We start from the raw sequence: 26,386 nt of genomic DNA, 5'->3' as shown, positions 1-26,386 counted from the left end.
TTCTGTTATTGATTTCTAGCTTAATACCATTGTGGTCTGCTAGCAGACAGTGTATGATTTCTAATCTTTTCAATTTGTTAAGGTGTGTTTTATGGCCCAGAATGTGGTCTGTTTTGGTGAATGTTCCATGTGAGCTTGAGAAGAATGTGTATTCTGCTGTTGTTGGATGAAGCGGTCAATAGTCGTCCATTATATTCAGTTGATTGATGGTGTTGAGTTCAGCTATGTCTTTACTGATTCTCGGCTTGTTAGGTCTGTCTATTTCTGACGGAGGTGTACTGAAGTCACCAGCTATGATAGCAAATTCATCTGTTTCTCCTTACAGTTCTGTTCAGTTTTTGCCTCATCTAGTATGTTGTTGTTATGTGCATCCATGTGAAGAACTGGTATGTCTTCGTGGAGAACTATGTAATGTCCTTCATCAGCAGCGATAACTTTCTGTACTTTGAAATCTGCTCTGTCTGAAATTAATGTCGCGACTCCCGCTTTCCTTTGGTTAGTGTTCACATGGTGTGTTTTCCTCCATCCGTTTACTTTTAATCTACACGCATCTGTGTATCTAGAGTGGATTTCTTGTAGATAAGATGTAGTTGGGTTGTTTTTAGATCCACCCTAACAATCCCTGTCTTTTGGTTGGCACATTTAGACCAGCAATCGACATTCGAAGTGATTACTGATATGGTTGGATTAGTATATACCACATGCGTCACTGTTTTGCATTTGTTGTCCTTGCTCTTTGTTTTTGTTTTTGGCTTCTACGCTTTTTCTGCTTTTGGTGCAGTTCTATATAATACCGTTCAGTTCTATATAATACTGTGAATACTTGTTCTTTTGTTTTAAATTACATAAGTGATATTTGCTTGTTGCAGAGGAATTCAAAAAGTATAGGAATGTCTAAAGGAAAAAAAAATTAATTAAAAAAAAAAGGTGATCCCTGCCCAGGAGGAGTCTTCTGTTGTAGACTTAGAGGGAAGATGGGAGGGGCCATGAGGTTAGGGGATGCCTGAGCCCCAGGTAGGGGACCTGGTTCTCTTTGAGGTCTCAGAAATTGAGGGGCAGTGCTAGAGAAGGAACTATGGGGGGGGTGGTGCACAAAGGGAATAAGACTGAGGAAAATAAGGTAATTTTTACTTCTATGTTAGGGTCCATTCCCTAAGAACGGCATTATTTTCAGGGGTCAAAAGCCCTTTGGGGGCAGGAAGGAAATTAAGGAGATAACGAAAACATGGGTGCAACTGAATGTGTGTGACTCAAGTACAACCCAGCGTTTACTTATTTGTTTGTTTGGCAGTGCTGCTTATAACCTGCTTCTGGCTTGGACAAGTTGTTCTGACCCCGCTGCCCTGGCTCCTTAATGCCACTTAACACTGTTTGCTTTTCAGGGGGTGGTGTGTACTATCCAAGGACCAAGCACTTTGGGAAGGTCTGTGGGTTGGATGCGGGCTGGGGGCTGAGTAAGCTCAGCACTGCCTCACAATAGCCAGTATCTGACGGGCCTCCCGTCCACCCAGTCACTAGGGAAGAGTGAAACTTTCTTGACCCAAATCGATGTGGAGTGTTTGCAGAAGGAAGGAGCTGAAAGCCAGAGAGCTTGAACGTTAGGACATGTTTTCTCATTTGGACACCTGGTTGCCACTATGTGGAGACACCCGGGAGGAGCAGTTCCTGACCCTGCCATGCACTGGGCATTTTAGAAATGCGAATGCCCAGTTCCCTCAGGTGGGGTCCAGGCCCTGCTATTTTGTAAAGCTCCCTGGTGACAGTACCATAGAGCAAGGTTGAGAAGTAGCGTCTTCAAGGAAGAAGCTGGCTCCCGACCTGCCTCCAGCCTTCTTTTTTTTTTTTTTTTAATTTTTTTTTTTCAACGTTTATTTATTTTTGGGGCAGAGAGACAGAGCATGAACGGGGGAGGAGCAGAGAGAGAGAGGGAGACACAGAATCAGAAACAGGCTCCAGGCTCTGAGCCATCAGCCCAGAGCCTGATGCGGGGCTCGAACTCACGGACCGCGAGATCGTGACCTGGCTGAAGTCGGACGCTTAACCGACTGCGCCACCCAGGCGCCCCATCCAGCCTTCTTTGCAGCGGGCGGCGACGAGTGGCGGTGGCTGTTGGTTAACAGAACGCTGAAGTGCAAAGAGACCTAAATGTTATGACTATAGTTACATTGTTTTCAGAGTTCTGCGTTTCTAGAGAACTGCAAACATTTGATTTAAATGTCACCATATAGATATTTTAAGTTGTCATAAAAAGAGTACACATAGTCAAAATGTTATACACCACATTTTAACAGACTGAAAATAACTAATGAGCTGTCTTCTCAATGACTTTAGATATCATAATCAATGCTGTCAAACAGAATGGATCGGGTAAATTCACACACCACCATGATCTGTTGATTCGGTTCCCACCCTTCATTTTTTCAGTTCCCACTTTCTGGTGCTGAAGCCAAGATGAGGTTCTGGGCAAGACTTCGTTTGGGGGAAAAGGTTCTCTGTGAATTACGGTTCATAAGCCACGGGTCTTGCCTTGCAGGGTCTGTTTTAAAGTCTGTCATCTTGTCGATTAGATCAGCTTGCTTTGAGGCACAAGCCCTGCCCCCCCTCCCCCTGCAAGCTGCGCCCCCGGACTGGGCTTAGAGCTGCGTCCTGCTAGTACTTGAGCTGTACCGGCTGTTCACCAGCTGGACCCCCATCAGATAGGTTTACGCTGGGGGCAGCTGCGATTCCTTTCTAGAGGGGGAGAGGGAAGGTTTCACGGAGTGGAAGTGCGCTGCAGCTGTGGGTGGCCCAGAGATGCTGTCATTGTCAAGGGGCCATTGGAATGTCCTTGGGTGATCCCTGGCCAAACCCTGCGGATCCAGAGCTACAGAATGTTCCAGCCAGAAAGGGTTAGCTAGCGGCTCTTTACTGAGGAGTATTTGTGGGCTGGACTGTGTATCGGGGGCTTTGCACATGTTCTCTTACTCAGTCTTTTCGATAGCTCTGGGAGGCACCCATTATTATTCCCTTCTTCCAGATGAGGAAACTGAAGCTTGGGGAGGTTAAGTTACTTATCCAGAGTCACAGCTAGGAAGTGACAAAGTCAGCTTTGGCACATGTGCTAGTCCACTCCCAAGCCTTCTTAGAAATCATTTTAGGGGCACCTGGGTGGCTCAGTCGGTTAAGCGTCCGACATCAGCTCAGGTCAGGATCTCACGGTCTGGGGTGCCTAAGTGGCTCACATCGGGCTCTGTGCTGACAGCTCAGAGCCTGGAGCCTGCTTCGTGGATTCTGTGTGTGTCTCTCTCTCTGCCCCTCCCTCATTCACACTCTGTCTGTCTGTCCGTCTCTCTCAAAAGTAAATAAACATTAAAAAAATAATACTGTGGTTGAAGAGATTCAGGTCTAGAAAGGAAAAGCAACTTGTCCAAGATGACACATCCCGCTCCAATTCCTGGCAGAGCTGTGGCTAGAACTCACCTGCCTCGCTGCTGTGCCCGGCTGCTGCTGCTTCAGGGAAGGAAGCCCAAGGGCATGTGCCCCCTCCCACCTGCTCAGTGGCTCAGGCAGGATCAGTGCTAGGCTGGCATGGAATGAGAAGTGAAACTCACCATATTTCCTCACCCCTGAGTCTAAAGGGGAGACCGTGTTAAGAAAAACATGGAGGAGGCAGAGGGGACCCCAGAGAAGCATATCCCAGGTGGAAGGCAGGGGGACTGGTGGGGAATCAGAGCCACCATACTAAGGGCAGGCTTGCTTCCTTGTTACGGGTCTGCACTGTCAGCCCCCCATCACCTGCCATTGGCAACGTGTGGGCATCTGGGCAGCAGGGATCCGCTTACAGCCCTGCACATTCACACTCAGGGGCACTAACTCGACTTAAAGCTGCTGCAGCCTGCAGGAGCTCAGCTCTGCCCCCATTCAAGGAGGGTAGAGGAGGTTAAGTCACACTTCTCCACGTGGTGTCCCGGGAGTAGCCACATTCGAAAACACAGGCTGCAGCTCCAAAGAAAGGACACCGGGACTCCTCCCTGCCTGCAGGCCCAGATTGCAAGACGGTTGCTTTTATTTGTTTTCATCTGACTGTGTGCCAGGGATTCAACTTTTCCTGCTCGTTTTATTAAAAACTTTATAAGCAGCGTTAATAAATAGATATAAAACCGCCACACAGATGACAAACAGAGGGACTAAATGAAACTCCCAGGGGTCAGCCGTTGAATAAGTAACAGAACCCCGACTTTGCGTGATCCAATTTCCATATATGCAAATTTGGGACAGAGCTTTACCACCGAGTGTTTTAATTAATATTTATAAATCACAGAGCGCCTCCGAAAGGGCCAGTAAGCTATTTATATTATCATGTCATACAAACAACAAAGCCTTTGGGGATTGCTGCCTGCGCTGCATCTTGGTCTGAGGAGTAAGCGAGCCTGTGTGTGTGTCCCCCACAGGTGTAGTGCTGGCACAGCGGCATGTTGCCGTCCAGGAAGGACCCCTGTACCGCACGGAGGGCTCCCACATCACCATCTGGTGCAACGTGAGTGGCTACCAGGGGCCTTCTGAGCAGAATTTCCAGTGGTCCATTTACCTGCCGTCCGCCCCGGAGCGCGAGGTCCAGATCGTCAGCACCGTGGACTCTTCCTTCCCTTATGCCATCTATACCCAGCGTGTCCGTGGGGGGAAGATCTACGTGGAGAGGGTCCAGGGGAACTCGGCCTTGTTGCACATCACCGATCTCCAGGCCCGGGATGCCGGGGAGTACGAGTGCCACACGCCCAACACGGATGAGCGGTACTTTGGGAGTTACAGTGCCAAGATGAACCTAGTAGGTAAGGAGGTGATGTTTCCCGTGGCCGGTGTCCCACCCGAGCAGGTCCACTCGGGCCGCTGTAACAAAATACCGCAGACTGGGTGGCTTCAGCAACAGGCATTTACTTCTCACGGTTCTGGAGGCTGCGAGTCTAAGATCCAAGTGCCGGCACAGTCGGTTCTGGGCGGGGGAGGCCCTCTTCTGGGTTGCCGACTTCTGACTTCTCATTGTCTGCTCCCGTGGCAGAAAGGGAATGAGAGAGCTCACTGAGGTCCCTTTCCAAGGGCACTAATCCCATTCATGAGGGTTCCACCTTCCTGACTTAATCACCCCCCACAGAGGCCTCACCTCCAGACACCGCTGTGTGTGGGACCCACTGGGATTTACCATGTGGATTTGGGGGGGGAGGGGAGGAAATAAATGTGGAGTCCATAACACCGAGTCGCTTCTTTAATAGTGCAACTGTATTTCACTTGGAAAAAAAACCCAAAAGACCAAAGTTCCCCACACATTTGAGTGGTTAACACCTAGCATGAGTGAACAAAGGTTGTGGGTTCGCTTGTGAATACATAGCAGGTTGAGGCTAAAACTTATGAAAACTTGTAGTGCAGGTGTTAAGAATTCAGAGAAGGAAGGGGCGCCTAAGTGGCTCAGTCGGTTAAGTGTCCCGACTTCAGCTCAGGTCACGGTCTCACAGTTCGTGAGTTTGAGCCCCGCATCAGGCTCTCTGCTGTCAGTGCAGAGCCTGCTTGGGATCTTCTGTCCCTCTCTCTCTGCCCCTCTCCCGCTCTCTCTCTGTCTCTCTCTCAAAAATAAACATTAAAAAAAAAAAAGAATTCAGAGAAGGCTAACGGACCCTGTAGCTGGTGAAAGGGGATAGGGGATACAAGGCAAGGACATCTGTGGTTGCCCGAAGAAATGACGAGAAAGACGGAGCATAGGACATCAGCTGGAAGAGAAGTGAAAGGGCTTGCAGATGGCAGGCCCTTGGACGGGCTCAGCGACACCGGGGGCACTGCTCAGTCAGGAAGTGGATACGGCTGTAGGTCCTTGCTCAGACGGGAGCTGGCGGTAGGGGAGGGGACACATTTAGGTGCGGACGGCACTGGGCCCCCGTGCTTGCTGACATGAAGGGTCACCAGTATCGAGGCTGGTCTTCTTTTTCTGCCCGAGTCATGATCTCCAGGCATAGCTGTGATAATAAAAACTGGAAAGTTAAGACTTGGGGCAGAAGGACAGAACAGCCTTGGTATTGTTGACCGTCCTCATGGGTGAACATTGCAGCCCCACACTGTCCACCCAGAAATCCCCCCGCCCTCCACGCCAAGCTCGCCGTTCCTGCCACGTCCTATCAGGAGGCCTGCGAGAGCCAGGCCCGAGGTGGGTGTGCTGAGGAAACACACACTGGTTGTGATTGGGGTGTCCCCATCAGGCCGAGAGGGGCCGTGTTTAGTCTCCAGAGTACGGTTCTGACCAAGTGGCCACGAGGCAGCGTCCTCGCTTGCCCAAACTATGGCTTCTTCCAGCCCAGACCACTTTGACACATGAATCATATGAAAATCCAGCCTATCAGACAACCAAGGATGCTCTTGCTTTCCTCTACCAAAAAGATTTTCTGAAACCTAGCCTTCCTAGAGCAATGCATTGCTGACGTGAGCCAGGGGGAGGTGGGGGTGGGATGACGAGCAGGGAGGAGGTGAGCCGGGCACACAGAGACGTAGACTTCTAGGAACTGTTTCCTTTGGAAGATGGGTCAGAAGCCAAGTGAAGGTATCCTGAAGCGGTACCAAAGCAAACCATCTGAGCTTAAAAAGAATATTCGTTTCACATGGTATTTTCAGGGACTTCGTTTAGTATGTGAAACGAAATACATCCCGCCTATTATCTAAAAGTTATTAAAATACCGAACAGGTAAGTGTCAAAAAATTGCAGTCCAAACCCAAAGAGAAAATCCCTTCTGTTTCTGTGCCAGCTGGGGTCACCTGCGGCCTCACGGTGATTGCCGAAGGCTGGGCGGGATGGGCGGCTGGCCCCCGTGAGTGTGAGACTGATTCTGCGGCTTTGTGACCGTGTGCTCGGGATGCTTCTGTGTTGCAGTGATCCCTGACACTCTGCAGACCACGGCCATACCGCAGACTCTGCACAAAGTGGAGCAGGACCCTCTGGAGCTGACCTGTGAGGTGGCCACGGAGACGTTTCAGCACAGCCACCTGTCTGTGGCCTGGCTCCGGCAGAGAGGGGGCGAGAAGCCCGTGGAGGTGATTTCCCTGAGCCGAGATTTCGTGCTTCACTCCAGCAGCGAATATGCGCAGAGGCAGAGTCTGGGGGAGGTACGGCTGGACAAGCTGGGGAGCACCACCTTCCGCCTCACCGTCTTCCACCTGCGGCCCTCCGACCAGGGCGAGTTCTACTGTGAGGCTGCCGAGTGGATCCAGGATCCGGATGGCTCGTGGTATGCCATGACCCGAAAGCGTTCCGAGGGAACCGTGGTCAACGTCCAGCCCACTGGTCAGTCTCTCTCGTGCCCATTCTCTGCCTGACGGTGCGGGTTGTCAGACGCTGGGAGGGTGTGCCAACTCCTTCTCTGGTGACCTCTGAAAGTCCTAGGAATGTATAGATACCTACGTACCATCTGACCGACTAGTGAGTCTTGGAGAGGGCAGCCCGGACCGAGTCCGGCTTACAGACCTGGTTTCTTGGACCTACCTGGAATTTTATATTTCCTTGAATTACAAATTCATTTTAAAAACTGGGAGATGTCACATAAACTGTGTCTGATGACTGGGTTCCCCCATTAGCCACACTGGTCTGCCCCCTTTGATGATGTTGCCTGTTTTGGGGACCAGTCCTGTTTCGTTTGTGAAAGACATTTGAGATTGTGAGCCTTCCACCAGAGATATGAAATTATGATCTAGAGAAATTTTGGCTTAAGTTATTATTTCTTTATATTAATGATATGTCTTTGGTGGTGTTTTACCATTTCCGAAATGCTTAATCGCCTATTCCTTAAGAGTCCCTCAGAAGTTCTGCGAGGTCAGGCAGTGGTGGGACAGATGCCAGGGGCAGATTGCTTTGTGGGGGTTCCCTAGAGAGGTCATGGGAGGGGTTGGCAAGGCCAGCTTGGCAAGTGCCAGATTCTTCCATAAATCTGGTGAAAGAGGAGGTCAAGTGACATGTTTATAGCTGGGGCAAGAAGATGGCAGCACCATGAGCCGATTCCTTTCCTGCCTGCTCGTATTATTCTCCCGCAGTCTCACACTGTGCTCCCCATGCCCCTGAGTCTAGCCGTGCTCCAGATCAGAGCCGACCACTGTCACTGGCTGCCTCTGCGGGGCTGGGGGAGGGCTCTCCATGAGCCTTCAGTCCCCCGGCTTTGGTTGCAGGGTGGTGATTGTGCCATCATCAGGCACAGCAAGTGGCCCGCGGACCTTCCTCGTGTTGCCGCTCACCTCTGGCGAGGGGCTGGCGTTGGAGATGTGTAGGTGCGGCAGGTGAGCTGTGGTGCCGGTGGGGTCTCCTCTTCGGGACCTGTCCTTAACGTCACACTCCCATTTGCTACATATAGTCAGTGGCCTTGGTCTTCTGCCACTCATTCATAGGTCCCTGTAGAGCAGTGCTTCCGACTTGCCCAACAGTCTGCCTTCCTGAACCAGGCTCCTGGGCTGGGATCTGGGAAGCTGGATTTCCAGTACACTGTCCAGGCGATTCCACCACCACTCGTGTCGTCAAGCATAGCTCCACGGGTGATAGGGCAGGAGTGATTCTCTGGACATCTGATGGGCTTTGATGAGAAGCATTGGCTCCCGGAAAGGGAGTGTTTTATCTGCTCTGCAGGACCCAGAGCATTTAGCAGCTTCTGGATCTTCCAGTACTAAGACATCTGTGGAAGCCACTTGATTTCATATTTATCCTTTCCCTTCCTGGATGGTTTTAAGATCGGCTTCAAAAGTCTGGACCAAATTTTGAATCTTAATCCTTTTAAATTAGGTTGCATCAGTTAATCTTTATTTTAATCTTACCAATTTGGGATTAGGACTTTTTGCATTTGCCCAGCAAATGTATTCAGACGAAGCCAGCAAAGGGAAAACCAGATTGGAAAAAAAAAAAGTTGATGGTGTTACTCTGTGCCTCTGGGCTCTTCGGGTTCAATGGTTGCAGCCCCAGCTTTGTCCTTCTCTTAGTTCATTTCAGTAAACATTTAAGAGGTCTCTGCTGCATTCAAGGTGTGGCACTGGGGTTTCAAAGATGAACGCCTCTTGGAGGCTGCACTGAGGGAAGGTGTGGATGTGAAGGCCGGTGGCTAAGTAGAGTGTATTGAATGCTGCGATGCTATTGTGCGTCCAGAGCTCAGGGACACGGTGACTGGGGAGTGGTCTCGCAACATTAAGTTTTCCCTGGATGGGAGCATTAAGGCAAATCCAAGAAAGCCAACAAGTTTGGTGAGTTGAGCCAAATCTGAAGCCTGCAGAGGCGTCAGAGGGACAAGCATAAAGGCTCAAAATTGTGTGCTGTGTTTGGCAAGCAGAGAGGAGTCCAGTGTGGGGCAAGCTTGTGTCCTGGGAATGAGTGAGGAGAAGAGGAAGGAAAGGCGGCCAGAAGCCCCACATATTGTGATCTGGAGCTTGGCCTTGACTCCACCGACCAGGTGTTTGCAAGCTGTTCTTGGGATCTTAGGAAGCCCTTAGAGCTGGCTGAGAGGTTGCATGTGGAGGTGTGTATGTGTCCATGTGTCTGTGCGCACCAGGAGGTGCTGGAGGAAGGCGTGTGAGGGCCACAGCGTTCCCTCCCCTGCTTCAACCAAATGCTGTCTATATTGGGCGACACAAGGTTTTGTAGGAACAAAGTCCCTTGCCTCTGTACCACCCCCGCCCCCCACCAAGGAATGCTTAAAAATCACTGCTGCAGACACTTAGAGGGGGGAAATAGAGATTTTAAAGGAAGGAATGACAGTTAGACCTGGGTTCTAGAAGCAAAAAGCCATGGAGGCCAGATGGAGGTTGATTAAGCAGGTTGGGTCTGATGTGGACAGACCAGGTAAGAGAGAGCTGTAAGGCCAAGGTCAGGTCGGTAGCAGTGCCTGGAAGACACGAAGAGAGTGCTAGAGACAGAGTAGGGAGCATCACTGTGCAAGGCAATCTGTGGGATTGCCTGGGAACTCTGAGGCCAGGGCTCTGGGTGATTCCTTGAATGGGGATAGGGAGGGAGGGGGAAGGAGAGGTATCGAGAGTGTGCAATGTCCTGCTTAAAAGCCTCTGCTTCCCCATTGGTGGCAGCGCTGGTTGTCTTTTCTTCTGTTTCTGTCGATTTTAGTCAGGGAGTCTATCCTGCATGCAGACTCTTAGAGAGGGAGATGCTAGCAGGCGAAGCACCATCCATGCGTCATCTTAGAGGCTGAGAGCTTAGAGCTCTTAGAGCATCTTAGAGCTTAGAGGCTGAACCTGGGAGGCGTGAGAGCCTCCCACTGTCTCACTGTGCGTGGGATGCTGTTAGTGGTGATGAGCCCTTCTTTGAGCACCCCCCCCCCCATTCCTGATCAGACACCCAGCTTTCTGAAGGGTGCTTGGATTCATTGTCCATTTCAGAGGTCATTAGCTTTCGGTGGAAGTGGGTAAAAATTTTCCCTCTCCATCTTTCTTGAGATTTTATCTGACAGGTGGTAACTCATGGAGAGACTTTGGTTTTCCCTTTGCCCTTGGAATTGTGTGAAGGGTTGTCTTACCTGTGTCTGATTTCCAGTACCCATGTGGCAGTGGAGAACATATTTCAGTGTATGTATTTTTTTGAGCATTTATGAGGATTGGGGTCAGCACTGTGTAATTTTGTCTCACGTGTCAGTGGGGGTGAGTCCTACAACATCTGCAGAAAATGTTTGCAATCCTGCTGCTTACATGGGGTTCTGGGAGTATATAGATCAAGGGTAGGCCTGGGTAAGCGATGTCAAGGATGATAGACCTTGTTGACCTCTGCGTCATAGGCTGCAGACGGAGCCCCACACGTCTTAACTGAGGTAACAAGCCCCTTAGACTGTCTGGGTCTAGCTGCCTTTGAGTTCTATCTGCGACCCTCAGGAATTTCTCTGAAGACTCTGGGTTTTTCTCTGAAGACAAGGGGGAGTGCTGTGGTTGGCACTGTAAAGAGGGCATGGGGGGGTGGGAATTTGCTGGTGCACTTGGGTTAGCCGGGGGCCCTCATTCACCCAGAAGGCATCCATCGTTTTGTTAATTCGTTTTCTTAGACAAAGAGTTCACCGTGCGGCTGGAAACGGAGAAGCGGCTGTACACGGTGGGTGAACCAGTGGAGTTCAGATGCATCCTGGAGGCTCAGAACGTTCCCGACCGTTACTTTGCCGTCTCCTGGGCCTTCAACAGCTCGCTCATTGCCAGCATGGGGCCCAATGCAGTGCCGGTCCTCAACAGTGAATTTGCCCATCGGGAAGCCAGGGGCCAGCTGAAAGTGGCCAAAGAGAGCGACAGTGTCTTTGTGCTGAAGATCTATCACCTCCGCCAGGATGACAGCGGGAAATACAACTGTCGTGTGACAGAGAGAGAGAAAACGGTCACCGGGGAATTCATCGACAAGGAGAGCAAGCGGCCCAAGAACATCCCCATCATCGTCCTCCCCATCAGTAAGTAGAGAAGATGTGCTGTCTCCTTCTGCTCCCCGTGGTCTGGTCTGTAGCTGGCATCATTTAAGAGGAGTCAGGGGACCCATGAGCTGCGGGGGAGGGGGAGGGAGGGGAGGGCGGGGCTTTTGGAACTCAAGGGTTCAAGTCAGCTCTGGCAGGCAAAACCAGTTCACCTGTCTCCCTTCTCCACTCGCCTGCCCACACTTAGCAACCCCCAGTTAGGCAGAGCGCAGGGGTATGTCTGCAGGCTGGAGGGGGCATCCCAGATCTGAGCACTGGCTGCCCTCTGTCAACACCAGCACTGCCAGCTCAGCTTGGAGGAAAATCAGGAATCCAGGACGCCTGTTGGCTCCCATGTGGGAATTAAGTCCCAGATGGAGTGGGTAGAGGCCTACCTTGAAATCTCACTTATGAGGGTTGGTCTTTTGTGGGAGGATTTTAAATCTGAGAGCACATTATTAAAAAGGATTTGCTGTCTGGGTTTGGGGGGTATAAGGGTTGGCATTTCCCTAAATGTCTCTTCCCTATTGAAATTGTGTTTTCAAAAGTCAGTGGGTGGGACCTCTTACGTCTTCCTGAGCATAGCCTTCCTTTTAAAGCTTAGCCAGTTTCCAAGGATGCTTGGTGGGCCCCCACCTCCATGTAAGCTGGGCTCATCTGGGTCTGGGTGGGTGATGGTTGTGGCTGGGGACTCGGGCACGACCCGTGTTTGCTCCTGTTGTGTTTAATCATCCATAGTATCAGGATGTTTTCATTAACATCTCAATTCTCTCCTAGTTCTGTTTTTAGTAAAAAGAGAATTAAACATTTAATGCCATGATTTTAAACAAGACAGGGAAGTTTTAAAACTAACCTTTAACCTTTTCTCAACTACTCAAACTGTTCTCTCCCCTAGCCTTGTGATGATTCCCTTTACATATTTATTTACACCTGTACGTTTTTGACGTAGTTCTCTTCAAGCGAGAAGGAAAGAGTAGACACGGGGTCTTGCCTACTTCTTTCTTTTCTCACCAACACGGTTCCTTTCTTTCGTACTTCTGTTTTTGTTTCTTTTTTAAATCTCTCTCACACACCTAATTATCTTGACATTGTTTTGTTTCCTAGACTTTTTTTTTTTTTCTTTGCAATGCCTAGCATGGTGCTTTGCATAGGGTCGGTGCTTGCTGAATATTTGTAGAGTTGAAATTGTTGAACTGAATGCCCATTCTCCTGACTGTTTTCCTGTCGGTTTGTGCTTGCCTTAACCACGGACTCTCTATTTTTAAATCTGCAACTAATTCCTCATTGTTAAGGATCCAGTGAAGGGCAGCCACGCTGTTTACTTCCTGTATCTTTTGTGCTAAGAGATTTCCCCCGACCCCTTCCAAGAACTTGTTTGATGATCTGTGGCCTGCTATATTGCTTTTCCAGCAGATAACTGGGTAGTTAAAGTCCCTCAGCACCACCAGATCCTGCCCCAAGGCCACTTGGGTAAGTCTACCAAAGAACAACGGTCACGTCGGTAATGGTGATAATGCCTTGGATTTTAATGGCGCTTTTCCTCTCAAGAGCCCAGAGTGCTTCTGCATATATCACTTCCTTCCCCGCTCCCACTCCTCAAATCCCCGTAGAGGCCAGTGTTCTCTCCATCCCGTGAGCGAAGAAGCCAGAGCACCGTGCAGAGACGCGGCTGGGCCGGTTCCGTTCGTGGTTGAGCGTGTGTTGCGTTAGAAATACTTGCTTCTAACTCCAGACCCACCGCTCTGCGCTTAAGCCTGTGCTACATCATCCGGCTCCTGATTTGAAATTTCATTTGGCGAACATGCAGTCAGAGTCTCATTAGTTCTGTCCTAGTTTTCGCTTCATCCAGAGAGTTTTAACTGGTCAGCTCGCCTTTTCTCAGGCCTGGGAACGCCCATCCCGCATCCTAAGGGGCAGCGCCCGCACCGCACCTGTGTTTGCCTCTGCCTGGGATGCCCGCACGGTTTTTCTTCTCATAGGACCACCTGTAACCGTGCGATTCTTCTGGGCTTTTGCTGGAGCCACAGAGCACCAAACAGCAGCCCTCATCGCTCGTAAGCCAGGGCTCACGGAAGAGTCCACCGGGGGGGCAGTAGGGAATGGCGGTGACACCCTGCAAGTCATATTTCTGCTGGAGGCCAGCAAAGGGGTTTCCCGCCCCTGACACCGGAGTTGTCCTTTTGATGCCCCACATGGAATGATAATGCTGGGGAGGAGTCCTTAACCTACAGAGGAAGTATGATTACTGATGATGACAAGTAAATTACCTCCTCTGGTATTGTCGGTGCTGTGGCCCCAAGAAGTAGGAACTCTTAGTGTCTCCGTTTTGCACGTGAGAAAAGGAAGTGGGGGTAGGTTAAGGAAGAACCCCAAGATTCCAGAGCTAGGAAGCAGTAAACCCGGCTTCAAGCCCTGGTCTGCCTGCCTCCAACTCCATGCTTTGAGCCACAGAAGCCTGGTCATCTCCATAAGTCATCCTGGTATGGCTCCTGGGGAGGTTGCCCTCCCGGGGAACCTGAACCCTGCCCAGACCTATTTTTCACACGAAATAAGCCAACCCGCAATGGGTAGCAGGCATCCTCACCATAACAGAAACTACCTGCTGGGGCTTGGGGCTCATCTCTGTCTGTTTCTGCCTGTGGGGGAAAATATGGGGGAGCAAAGATTGATTCAAATGCATGGTTATGGGTATGTATGTGTGATCCCTCTCGATAATCAGGTATGCCTCTGAATCGGGGAATTTAACTTAATTGATTAATTTTAAATTGTGTTTCATGTCAGTGGTACCCGGAAAATTGAAGCCAAATTAGTTATGGTGCTTTGTATTCTTTAACACTTGTTTTTTTTCTTTTAACTCGATGTAGATAGTCATACAAAATAGCATATGTGTAGTGAAGGCAGATTAGAATGTCCGTGGTGTTTATGAAAACAAAAGTTGTTCGGAATAGGAAAGTTAACGTGATCACCAGTGACCAGTTTTTGAAAACCTGCTGTGTGTCAGGTGGTTGACATACATTGTCTTGTTAACTTTTCAATCTTTAAAACAAGTGCACGGTAGGAACCACACCATCCCTGTGCTGCAGAAGGAGGCGTATAAAGTGTAATTAGTTCGACTGAGTGACCTTAGAGCTAAGTGAATAGCAAAGGAGCAAAGAGAGTGGGGTCCTTATCCCCAACTCTGATTGGCAGGATGTGTTAGGGTCAGAGCAGCGGAACCAGGGCTGAATGTGGACGGCAGGGTAGAGAGCCAGGGGCCTTGGTCGGTTCCTCTGCGTTCGTGGAACAAGTATGAGGGCTCACTGCCACACGCACTATGAAAGCAGACATCTGTCCCAGTCTCCCCCACACCCAAGCAAGCACACGTTATCTTCCTGGTACCTCCCGTCACTTTTGTTCTGCTTGCTGATATTGCCCGGAGGGGCTCAAATGGCCCATGATAGATGTTCTGCTCTTATTTGACTGCCGTAGCACCGAACGGCGGGAAGATGGAGGTGATGTAGAAATTTCCGAGTTGTTCCACTTCCTGAAATTCCGAGTTGAAAAACCCTTGAGCCCCAGCTGAACAGATTACCGATAGAACGTCGGAACGTCACCGTGCTGTATTTCTTAGGTTCCGGTTCAGTCTCAGGTCTTAGACCCTCAGTATCCCACACGGCATCTTGGTCCCCAGCAAAGGGCCTCCTAGGTGATGGATCTAAAGTCATGGGGAGCAGTGCCCAGAAGCAGCCAGGGCTTGCCGCAGCAAGTGTCAGAGGGCGTTCCTCCTGCCAGGTGAAGTGCGTAGCGTGACACCCGCACCCAGCCTCCTGCCCTGTCTGTGGGGGAGGGGGTAGTAGAGGCCGGAAAGCCCCAGCGTGGCACTCTCTCCCTCTTCCCAGAGAGCAGCATCTCCGTGGAGGTGGCCAGCAACGCCAGCGTCATCCTTGAGGGTGAGCACCTGCACTTCTCCTGCAGCGTCCGCACGGCGGGCAGGCCGCAGGGCCGCTTCTCGGTCATCTGGCAGCTCGTGGACCGGCAGAACCGCCGCAGCAACATCATGTGGCTGGACCGGGACGGCACCGTGCAGCCAGGCGCATCCTACTGGGAGCGCAGCAGCTTCGGGGGCATCCAGATGGAGCAGGTGCAGCCCAACTCGTTCAGCCTGGGCATCTTCAACAGCAGGAAGGAGGACGAGGGCCAGTACGAGTGCCACGTGACCGAATGGGTGCGGGCAGTGGACGGCGAGTGGCAGATCGTGGGGGAGCGCCGGGCCAGCACCCCCATCTCCATCACGGCTCTCGGTAAGGAAGCACTCGGCGGTCCTTTCTGTGGGATCGCTGGGAGATTGCTCCCACATCAGGTCCCTTACCCTGACTTTTATCAGAGTCCTGGCAGGAAACAGATGGCCCCTTCCAGAGGGTTTAATTGAAGGGACCGTGTACGAAAGTGCAGGTAGGGTTGACGGGGCCAGTGGTGCACAGTGGGGCCCCTGGGGGCCTGGTGACGGCTGGGGGCAGTCACTGTTCCTGGGTCTGCATGGTAGGAGTGAAGTTCGAAGTTCTGGCCAGGGGAGCGAAGCCACCCAGTAAGAGTGGTGGCCCCAGGTGGGGGGACCATGGTCCCTGCCAAGACCAGCAGAGCAGAGCAGAACCTCCCTCGCCTGTCCCCCAGGCTCTCCTGCCCTGCAGCCCAGGGGCCCAGCCCTCCTCAAAAGGCCAGAGCAAGGCAGAGGAGGGTAGGAGACCCCTTTCTGCCATTTACTTAGCATTTACTATGTTCCTGGTGGAGTCTAAGCACTTGTCCCTTTGAATTCTCACCTAACCAAGAGCTCAACCCTTTGATTTTACAAGGGGACTGAGGGAGACAGGTTAACTAATTTGCTCACGGCTACAGCTTTTAAGCGACAGACTCACAGTCTGAACCTGGGAAGCTGGGGATCTCTCTTCATTTCCCACCCCCCCCCCCAAAAGTCTGTGCTTTTATCTCTTCCTCTATAAGGCACCATCCTTAGCCACTTGCGCATTAGCATGAAATTCAAAGATACCTTGAGATTTGCTAAAACCAGAGAATTAGATTTGCTTCTCACGGGGTAGTTAAAGCGGCTTCTATCAACATTTATCCGCCTAATATAATCAGTAGATTAAATTTTAAGAGGCCAGTCTGCTACTTGTTATCATGTTCGGTCTTCCTGTTTATCAGGACAGCTGTGACATCACTTGTCCTCGGTGACCGTGTATCCCACTCCCTGGGACCATGTTGCCCATCAACTTCCTAGCTAGAGCTGACACCCCAGGAAAGATGGCAGCCCCCGCTGGTTTTGCCCTCAACAGAGTACTGTATTCTCACCCAAGATTAGAATTACACTTCTTGTTCTAAAAGCTTAATCCCAAAGATTGGCCTGCTTCATGTAGTAATTGCATTGCTCAGCTTTCTCGCTTTGGAAACTTTGTCCAGTGGCTGAGTTTGCCGATGAGCTCAGTCCCCGGGCCAGTGCTCAGCACCAGTGTGGACCTGTGGAAATGTCCGGATGTCCAGTAACAGCCCTTTTCCCCACCCTGCGAGGTTAGGAATGTCCAAGGAGCGGTCAGGATAGCTTCTCTTAGGTTATCCCCCTGACGTCTGTCATACTCATCATATGTCTGTGGTTTCCATAGTCAGGGTCACCACGGGCTCTGACCTGGGATCCCGGGCTTGGTTCTGCTTACCTGTTCTCTACCCCTGGGGTGCCTCTGGCCAAAGCCGTAATCAGGGAGACCCAAGCAGTTGTGGCAGGGAAGAGTGGGGGGCACTGTGGGGTCAGGTTGCCTTTCAGTCTAAATAGTGACACACACGTGTTTTCATATTGACGGTGTCAGGTATGGTTCACTCTCAGGTACCCAGCTGAGACAGCAGATAGGAACATCCTCCAGCCACACGTGGGCCATTATGAGCGTTCAGTTAAAGTAAATTCAGTGCACTGTGCACCACGATCATGGCATGTGCTCTGTCAGCCCTGGACAGAGTCATTTGCTTGGAGAAGCTCTCTCTTCTTGGGATGACATCTTTGGATGCTGGGGCCAGGAACACTGGGAATGTCCTATCCCTAAGGTCCTGTGTCCTGCCACTCTCATGGCAACATATTCCGCACACAGGGGCACAAGTGACTATCACAACTACTTAATGTTTAAGGATGGGTTTCTGGGTCTTAAATTTTTTTTTTTTAAGGAGACATAAAGAAGCTTATGAAATCCAAATTGAAGATCGGGAGTTTTCAGCAAATTATTTCCACTTATTTGCTGACTTAACCTCCTCACCTGAAGCCAAAAGATTCATTCTGTGCGTAGTCTTTTCCCTACAGAATTGAAAGTACTTTTCTTTGTGTCTACTTTGTCCCTTTACATATTTAGTGAAATATAGCGTGTGCCAGGTACTATGCCATTCCTAGTATGTTGCAAATATTAATTCAGTCTTCCAAATACGTTGCAAATATTAACTCACTTAATCTTCACGAGGACCCGTTTTACAGATGGGGAAATCAAGGCAGAGAGAAGTGAAGTAACTTGCTGTCACACAGCTTAGAAAGATCAAAGTCGGGCCTCTGGCTCTAGGGTCTGTGCCTTTAACCACTTCCCATGGGTAAAACCGCCAGATAAGACCCCTGACTCTGCCATTTCCTGGCTGCTTGATCGCGGGCAGTTTATTTAACCTCTCTGTGCCTCTTCCTTGTCTGTAAGAAATGGATGAGATGCCTTCTTGTCCTACAAGGTCATTTTGAGGACACAGTGACGTGTGGTGGAAACACAGCAGTTGGCCCCACGCCTGGCACACCGCACTCAGTAAACACTGGCTGTTTGCAGTCTTATGATCATAACCAGTGTGTTAATATTAAGTAGTGTTTCAAGGTGAAGGAACTCGCATAGCGCCCACTGAGGAGTCGGTATCCGGGATCAGCCTGCTGCCGTCAGTAGGGGGCAGCCTGCTGTAACTGCAGAAGCTCACCTCACTCAGTTCCCCACCTGCTCAAGGTCAGCCCACCCGCTGTGGGTCCCTCACTGCCCATCTTCCCTGCATTTCACAAAGAAAGTGGAAAAGGAACTGGTGAGCAAGCCTGTACTGCTTGGCCTGGGGAACAGGGACACATCCTCTGCCTCCTCCTTGTCTAGCTCCAGTGCCTTGCGGGCCAAGCAGAGGAGGCGTCGGGGGGGTGGGGGTGGGGAAGTGTCCACCTTGCAGGCAGTGAATGACGTTGGCTTGAGGGCTTTCTCCTGTTTCAGCATGGGATCCCCAAATCTGTAGGAATGGCTCTGCCTACGTATCCTCAATCCTGGCAAGGGCTGATGGGAGGCAGATCGACATGAAGGTTTCATCAGGAAGGGTTTGCTAAGTGCTGCTTGAGGAGCTTTCCTCTGGCCTCTGTGTATGGGGTCTTATGGGCTCGTGCTAAATGCAAGCTAAAGTGATCTGGCCTGGGCATCAGGAGAGAGCCGGAGCCTCGGTTCTGTGCCGCTAGCTTGGCCCACAGCCCCACCCCTGCTGCGCACCGCCCTGAGAAATCCTCGTGTCTCCCCTAGCTGGAGTCTCTCTGCTCTCTCTCCAGAAATGGGCTTCGCGGTCACAGCCATCTCGCGCACGCCAGGTGTGACCTACAGCGACTCCTTTGACCTGCAGTGCATCATCAAACCCCATTACCCGGCCCGGGTCCCCGTGTCCGTGACCTGGCGGTTCCAGCCAGTTGGCACCATCGAGTTTCACGACCTGGTGACCTTCACCCGGGACGGGGGGGTCCAGTGGGGGGACAGGTCCTCCAGCTTCCGGACCCGAACGGCCATCGAGAAGGCCGAGTCCAGCAACAACGTGCGCCTGAGCATCAGCCGGGCCAGCGACACAGAGGCGGGCAAGTACCAGTGCGTGGCTGAGCTGTGGCGGAAGAACTACAACAACTCCTGGACGCGGCTGGCGGAGCGGACCTCCAACCTGCTGGAGATCAGGGTGCTGCAGCCAGGTCAGGGGGCCCGGGGGGGGAGGGGGGGCGCCCGGCACGCGGCCGGGGGGAGGGCAGCGCACACGTGGGGCCCCCGGCGGGACCACTTCCATTTCCCAACTTTGTGGCTCAAGAAATTTCCAGCCCGTAGGTAGCCGCAAGAATCCCGTTCCCTTGTCTCGACGGCCAGCGGTTAAGGTCTTGCTGTGCTTGTTTTCCCTCTGGTTTTCGTGCTGTTGTCTCTGAACCATTTGAGGGGGGGTTGCAGGGCTTGGGACTGTTCCTCCTCAGTACTTCCATGTGTATCTCCTAAGAATGAAGACACACTCCTGTGCAACCACGACACCACTGTCACCCCCCAGAGTTCCACACGATGACGGCATGTTACCAGCATTTCCCCCGTTGTCCCAATAATGTCCTTGGTAGCTTTTTTTTTTTTTTTTCCCCTTCCAAACCAGGATCCAGTCAGGGATTACAGACCACTTTAACTTGTCATGTCTTTTTAGACTCTGGTCTCTTGACATCACGCCGTCTCCTAAAACCCTTTCCGCAGCAGCCTGGAGGAGGTACACTGTTCCCTGTTGGCAGACAAGGAACGTGGAACGGGAGAGGGAACATGTGAGGCACTTAACGGAGTAACTGCCTCGTGGCAGGTGCTTAGGGTCAATGGTTTTATGAGAATTTCACAACAACCCCAGGAAAGAGGAAGTGGCTATCCTAGGGTCATGTAGCTGGTAAATGGCGGAGCCGGGGTTTGAACCCGTGTCTGTCTGTCTCCCATGCTGATTCCCTGAGCCAGGCTCTGGCCTCCTCCTTGAGCTCCCTTTCCCCACAGAGGAGAGTCTCTCACGGCCGTTGGTAAAGCCGCACTAATTTGGGAAGCCTGGGTCAGGGGGGTGTTCTGCAACCACTCCGTCATTGGGCGCTTTTCCTAATGCGGGGGAGGGGTCAGGTGTATGTGCTTTGATGGGCCTCCCTGTGTCCGTCCCCTCTCCTGCTTGGTTGGAAGCGGCTGTGGTGTGGAGCCCAGGCTGCTCAGCGTCTCTGCCATTGCCAGGCCCCTGCACAGTGGGGCACACGCACCTACGCGGCGAAGGGTGGGTTGGATGAGAGGTGACTTTGCAAAGACGTTTTTCTGACTCTGTGACCCACCCACTTTGCAAACGTGGTTTGAACCGCTTGCAAAGAGGATTCTTCTGCCCACTCACAGCCATGGTTCGTACCTGACCTGGTCTGCTCCGCCATGTGAGATGGTCACGGTGTTGTTTTCAGCAACGTGAGGTTACTTGGGGGTATTGTCTGAGTTTACCCTTGGCCTCTTCTAACCCCGTGAAAAGCCCTCTGTCAGAGGTGCCGGGCTGGCTCAGTCGGTAGAGTATCTGACTCTTGATTTCGGCTCAGGTCATGATCCGAGAGTCCTGGGATAGAGCCCCGCGTCGGGCTCCACACTGAGCATGGAGTCTGCTTAAGATTCTCTCTCTCTTTCTCTCTCTGCCCCTCTCCCCCACTTGCAGACTCTCCTTCTCTAAAATAAAATAAAAAATTTTAAATTAAAAAATCCTGTTCTGTACCAAAGTTTGAAACAAGCAACTTGTAAAAATGATGGGACCGTTCCTTGGCCAATTAGAGCCTGAGCCTGGGCAAGCGGAAGCTTAGGGAAGAGGCTGTGCTGCTTAAGTGGATTTTTGGGTTAATGGAGGGTTAAGCAGAGACCCCATTTTGTGTGACCCCTTGTTGTGGAAACGCCTAGGGACACACGTGTCCGCCTTACTGACTAGGACATTCCGATTGTAATTGCGCATTTGTGGTCTCCTCCGGCCCTCAGGGTCGGTGTTGTGAGCCATGGAGCCCGTCAACATGGTTCCACGGCTGTAGAAAGGTGGGTTCACGCTGACCCCAGGACCTTGCCTGACATTGCCTTTTTGAACCGATTCCTAACTCCTGCTTGTTTCCATTCCTATTTGGACTCTAAGGCTGGAGCACGTAAGGGAAGGCTGAGGACAGCTCATCAAAGGTTTGAGTTCTTTGGATTCTGGTTCATTTATGGTGTTACTAAAGAGAATAAGGGAAAACTATGTGTGAAGTTAGCTCTCGGGTGCCCGGCTGTGGGCTTAGCACTTACATTCTTCTTAACCATTCATCACCAACAGTGAAATGATGTGGATGTTTGTATCCCCATTTTGGTTTCTCCATGGAGAAACCAAGGCCTCCCGGTGCGTCAGAGGTGTGGTAGCAGCCAACCGGCTTGGGAAAACTGAGGTGCAGCTGCTGGTGGTCTCGGTCTCCCCGACTTCCAGATGCCAGCCATTTCATTCCTCCCGGGGGGGGGTGGGGGGGGGAGGATGTCGCCGGAGAGCCAGGCAGTGGAGGGCTGTCTCCGGGTCTCTGTGGCTTGCTCTGAATTGGTTTGTGTTTTTCACTGTCAAGCAGTACTGGCGTGGGAGGCCTGGGAGCGGCTGTTTGTTGTGTGGCCTCTGCTCAGAGGTGAGCAGCGGTGCACTTTCGAGGCCCCCTGGAGGCTGCCTCCAGAGCCCCATGGGTGCTGTAGCTGCTGCCACCGCCCAGGGAGTGGCTGAGGCTCAGAGGAGAGTTCATGCCTCTAAGTGTTACATTCTGTCCTTTATTAAATATTTATGCAGTTAGCACTTCCTGCTTTCCAAAGAGCCTCATGTTCGTGTTTACTTCCCCCCCCCCCCCCCCCCGCCACACACACACACACACACACACACACTCGGGTGGGTACTGTGCTTCCGTGTGGGGTAAGTGGAGGTGGAAGATCCCAGAGGGCTGACCGTGTCCAACACGTGGCGCATGCAGCCCCCTTTGTCTGCACCACCACCCTGGGAGGAAGCTGTTGCTTCCTTATAAATGGAGTAACTGAGGGGGGCGCCTGGGTGGCTCAGTCGGTTGAGCGTCCAACTTCAGCTCAGGTCACGATCTCATGGTCCGTGAGTTCGAGCCCCGCGTCGGGCTCTGTGCTGACGGCTCGGAGCCTGGAGCCTGCTTCCGATTCTGTGTCTCCCTCTCTCTGCTCCTCTCCTGCTCACACCCTGTCTCTGTCTCAAAAATAAATATTTTAAAAAATTTTAATAAATGGAGTAACTGAGGCTCAGAGAGGTTCTGACTCACCAAGTCAAGTGTGTGGCGAGTGGGAAGTCGGGATTTGAACCCAGGTATGCCTTGTTAAAAAGCCGTGGGGCTGGGTGAAAGGGAGACTTTGACTTTTTCGAAGGCCATGTAGTCAGAGATTATGTTTTTGCATTCAGCTAACAGCCTCCTTCATAGAAGGAGTTTCTCCGTAGATTGCTGGCATGGAGGTCTCAGCACAGGTGGCTGTAGCAGTAACAGTAACACTGATGTAGCAGCTGATACTTATTGAGCATTTCTTGTGTGTCCGTCCCCATCCTGAATGCTTTATATGTAATAGCTTGCTTGGTTCTTAGCCCATGCAACACCGAGAGGGGGTCCTGTTTCATCCACTTTATAGATGAGCACACTGACACAGCGGTTAAATAAATTACCCAGTGATCCCTAATAAGTGGCAGAAGCAAGATTCAAATCCAGACAGGCAGTCTGGTTCCAGAATCCAAGCTCTTAATTTTATTATATTACGTATTTTTCTGGACAGTTACTATTTTATGTTTCTTCTCAGGAATCCTCTGTGGTACCAAGTACTTTTATTTGCTGTCTCCTCTCTCTGGTTTACCATCCTCGAATTGCTGATGCCCTTTAGCAGATACTTAAATTTGTTTGTTTGACGTTGGGGTCACGAGAAACCCATACGGGTTCCAGTTTGCTGATGGTATAGGGGTGTAATTTATGCTTCCCCTAACTCCCCTGTTTCTTCAGATTTCTGCCACAAGATGGCCCCTAAGACTTGGGGATACCAGAGCTCAAATCCAGTGCTGGCTTCTCTTCTTTCTCCCCTCCCTGCATTCCTTGTCCCTCAAAACACGGCTTCTTATTCCTGCTCTTACTCCCCACCCCCTTTTAAGAATATTTTGTCAAACATTCTTATTCCAGCAGAATCAGAGAGAAACCTAGAGAGTGCTGGCTCTGTCATGCTGGTCCATTTATCAGCCTTTAACTGCTGATGTCATCTGCTCCCAGAGGGCTCTGTGTGGTCTGTGCCCCAGACCGGTCCTTGCCAGGGCCACCTGCTGACCTGACCACATCACAGGTATTTGATTCATTAAAATCTCTGGCTGGATGGCACGGTCGATTGTGGATCCATCACTGACCATTCTTTTTACCTGCTTCCTGTTCCGTCTGCACATCCCCAAGGAAATCTTCAAGGAATGCCATCACTCTGATTTTGTTGATTTCGCTTAGCCTGACTCTCATTGATCACAGAGTGTGACCCCCATGGGGCATTTAGGCAAGACTTTAAGCCAGCTCAACATATTCGATTCTTTGCTCTTAATCCATTCTTTTCTCTTTTAATTTCGAAGCATCGCTTTGCTTCCTTCTGATTTTCTTTAGCACCAAAAACACCCTCCAATTACACATCCCTAAATACGGAAGCAATAAGGGAAATGTCAGCACTCATTTTCCAAACGTTTACGACCCTCTCCTGGTCTGGCTATTAAATATTGCACATTCAGATTGACAAAGCAATAAACAAGCTTCCAGGAGGACAGCCTCCAGTGCAGAAAGCCGACTTGTCAGTGGGTGTATTCTGCTGGGATTTACTGATGGGTAGTCAGGATGAATATTTAATACCCTCCCTCTGGATGCTGCCAAATCCGTTTTCTCCAATTTCTTATTGCTGACCTGGCAGATTGGGCGAGCTGAGGGCTTTTTCTTTGACTTGCATGGGTCCCGGGCATGTGAACTGTGGCTGTCCTTGTCACAGTCTGATAAGTGACAGGCTGCCTCATCCCAAGTGGGATTGGCCCCTACTTTCTTTCAGGAGAACCTGGGGTTCCCCTCCCAGGCCACGAGCCTGTGGCTTCTGCCTGCTAACTGCTCAGAGACAGTGAGCATGAGTGCCAGGGCGCCTAGAGGAGTCCCCAGCACCCACCCCCAAGCCTCCAGGCCTCGTTGTCATGGTGACGCCAAGTGTACCAATTGGCAGGCCCTGCATAAAGGGTCACCGCTGTGTCTGCAGACAGGTGAGACAGGGCATGTCTGGGTTACCCCGAATTAGCTCTTTCTGCTTCTAAACCTTTGCTACTTTTCTCCTTGCTCCTTCCTCCCACTGCTGCCCACAAGCACATTTGAGCACCTACTGTGTGCCCGTTTCCATGCTGCAGCTGCAGACTCCAGTCCCTGCCTGGAAGGCTGTCCTGAGGGCCTGGGAGGAGGGAAGCACAGGGAAGAGTCACAGCGGTGCAAGAGAGCCAGCCTGGGGTATGACCGATGGGCTCAGGGAGGGAATCAGCATGTGTGGGGGCGGGCAGTGGGACGTTTCCAGCTCAGAACAGAGTGTGTGCAGAGAACATTACGGACGGAGGAAGCAGCATGCTTGTTTTGATACGAGTGAAGCATGGGGTCAGGGAGGGGTTTGTCCCCAGGTATGTTGTGAGAGCCAGGGGAGCCCCTTTTATATATTTTTTTTAAATGTTCATTCATTTTTGACAGACAGAGACAAAGCGTGAGGGGGGAAGGGCAGAGAGAGAGAGGGAGACACAGAATCCGAAGCAGCTCCAGGCTCCGAGCTGTCAGCACAGAGCCTGACGCAGGGCTGGAACCCACGGAGCGCGAGATCATGACCTGAGCTGAAGTCGGACGCTTAACCGACTGAGCCACCCAGGTGCCCCTAGGGGAGCCCCTTTTATACACAGAAGTATGGAGGGTCACCGTATGTGATGGTTAAAAGCACGGACACACCAGGCAGCCTGACTTTGAATCCTGGCTCTACCACTGGTCAGCAGTGTGCCCTTGGGCAAGTGTCTGTAACATTGGGACTAATAATACTTATTTCATAGGTCTGGTAGGGAGCAAGTAGTTAGCATTTCTGAAGTGCTTAGAGTAGTGCTCAGCATGTAGAGAGGATTACATACATTTGTTAAATAAGAACGTTCTAAACCGAGCAGTTAGGAGTTCCCATCATGCTCCGATCATATACTTCTTTTTATAACAATCTAGAACAGTCCCTTTACTACATGAAATTCCTAGACCATCTCACATTCCTACTCAACACAATCTTTAAAAATTGTCACAGTGCCCCAAATTGTGGAAAAAAGGATGAATTTTTTAGAGGGTGGTTCATAATAAAATGATGCACTGTAACATGCTGTAACATGTAACGTGCTCAGGGTCGGCTACCCCGGGCAGAGGCACTGCGGCTCTGTCCCTGTGCACACCGGCCGGTGCGAGGGGCGTTGCTGTCCTGGACAGGGCGTCCGAAATCCTGAGCAACTCTTACAGCAGCACTGAACAGAGCAAAGGAAAACCCTTCCTTCATTTATCTGGCGTATAGTAAAACCATGCCAAGAAAAAAAAAAAGTATTGTGGAGATAATAAAATGAAACGTATGTAGGTTCTAGGCTCAGGGACAGAGTTTTCACCCGTATGAATGTCCTTTGAAAGTCACACGGGACACGAGGTAGAGTTTTGTTGCATAGAACCATCCCAGACGTGGCTTTACATCTGTCGCAGGCGCTCGTCCATTAAATGTGACTAGAGCCCTTACCCAATCAATGTGACCAGGAAAGACCTGCCCACAGGTTTCCACGGCGTCCCTGGGGGCCTTGCTGCCCTGTTGAAAACTGCTGTCGTGGGGCTATTGCTTGGCTGGGAGCAACACGCTCCCGTTTGCAGCTTAGGAAGCTCTCCCTGGCGGGGGCTGAGGCTGCAGGCAGGAAGGCTGGAATGCAGGCCAAGTGTAAGGTTGGACACAGATTCTAGGGGCACAAATGGGGCCTGGCCACGGGGAGAAGAGGAGCAGGGGCTTAGGATGTAACTGCTTGACCGGCAGGTGCCTTTGCCGTCTCCTTCTCTGAGAAAGGGTGGCACACGCACCCCCATAGTTTTCTCTTCTTGACTGACTTGGTTCTCGTAAGTTGACAAACGTCTGCTGTCCAGCCGC

The 26,386-nt window shown here is 51.2% G+C and overlaps 1 protein-coding gene across 6 annotated transcripts in view; it reads left to right on the top strand.

Moving 5' to 3' along the window:
- IGSF3 (immunoglobulin superfamily member 3) overlaps positions 1-26,386 on the top strand; it is a 94,514-nt gene that overhangs the window by 50,948 nt on the left and 17,180 nt on the right. For 4 of the 6 annotated variants that reach the window (XM_086717921.1, XM_086717922.1, XM_086717923.1 and 1 more), the window contains 6 exons: positions 4,431-4,808; positions 6,887-7,297; positions 11,025-11,414; positions 12,825-12,884; positions 15,293-15,694; positions 18,970-19,374. In XM_086717921.1, coding sequence (XP_086574047.1) covers positions 4,431-4,808; positions 6,887-7,297; positions 11,025-11,414; positions 12,825-12,884; positions 15,293-15,694; positions 18,970-19,374 — 2,046 coding nt within the window. The remainder of the gene's footprint in view (positions 1-4,430; positions 4,809-6,886; positions 7,298-11,024; positions 11,415-12,824; positions 12,885-15,292; positions 15,695-18,969; positions 19,375-26,386) is intronic. The other 2 variants (XM_086717926.1, XM_086717927.1) reach the window with 2 other exon arrangements.

Source organism: Puma concolor, chromosome C1, assembly GCF_028749965.1.
Source record: "Puma concolor isolate L17-30 chromosome C1, mPumCon1.1.hap2, whole genome shotgun sequence".
In the NCBI taxonomy this organism is placed as follows: Eukaryota; Metazoa; Chordata; class Mammalia; order Carnivora; family Felidae; genus Puma; species Puma concolor.
Note: the sequence above shows the minus strand (reverse complement) of the source record. Positions and strands in the feature narration are given on the sequence as shown.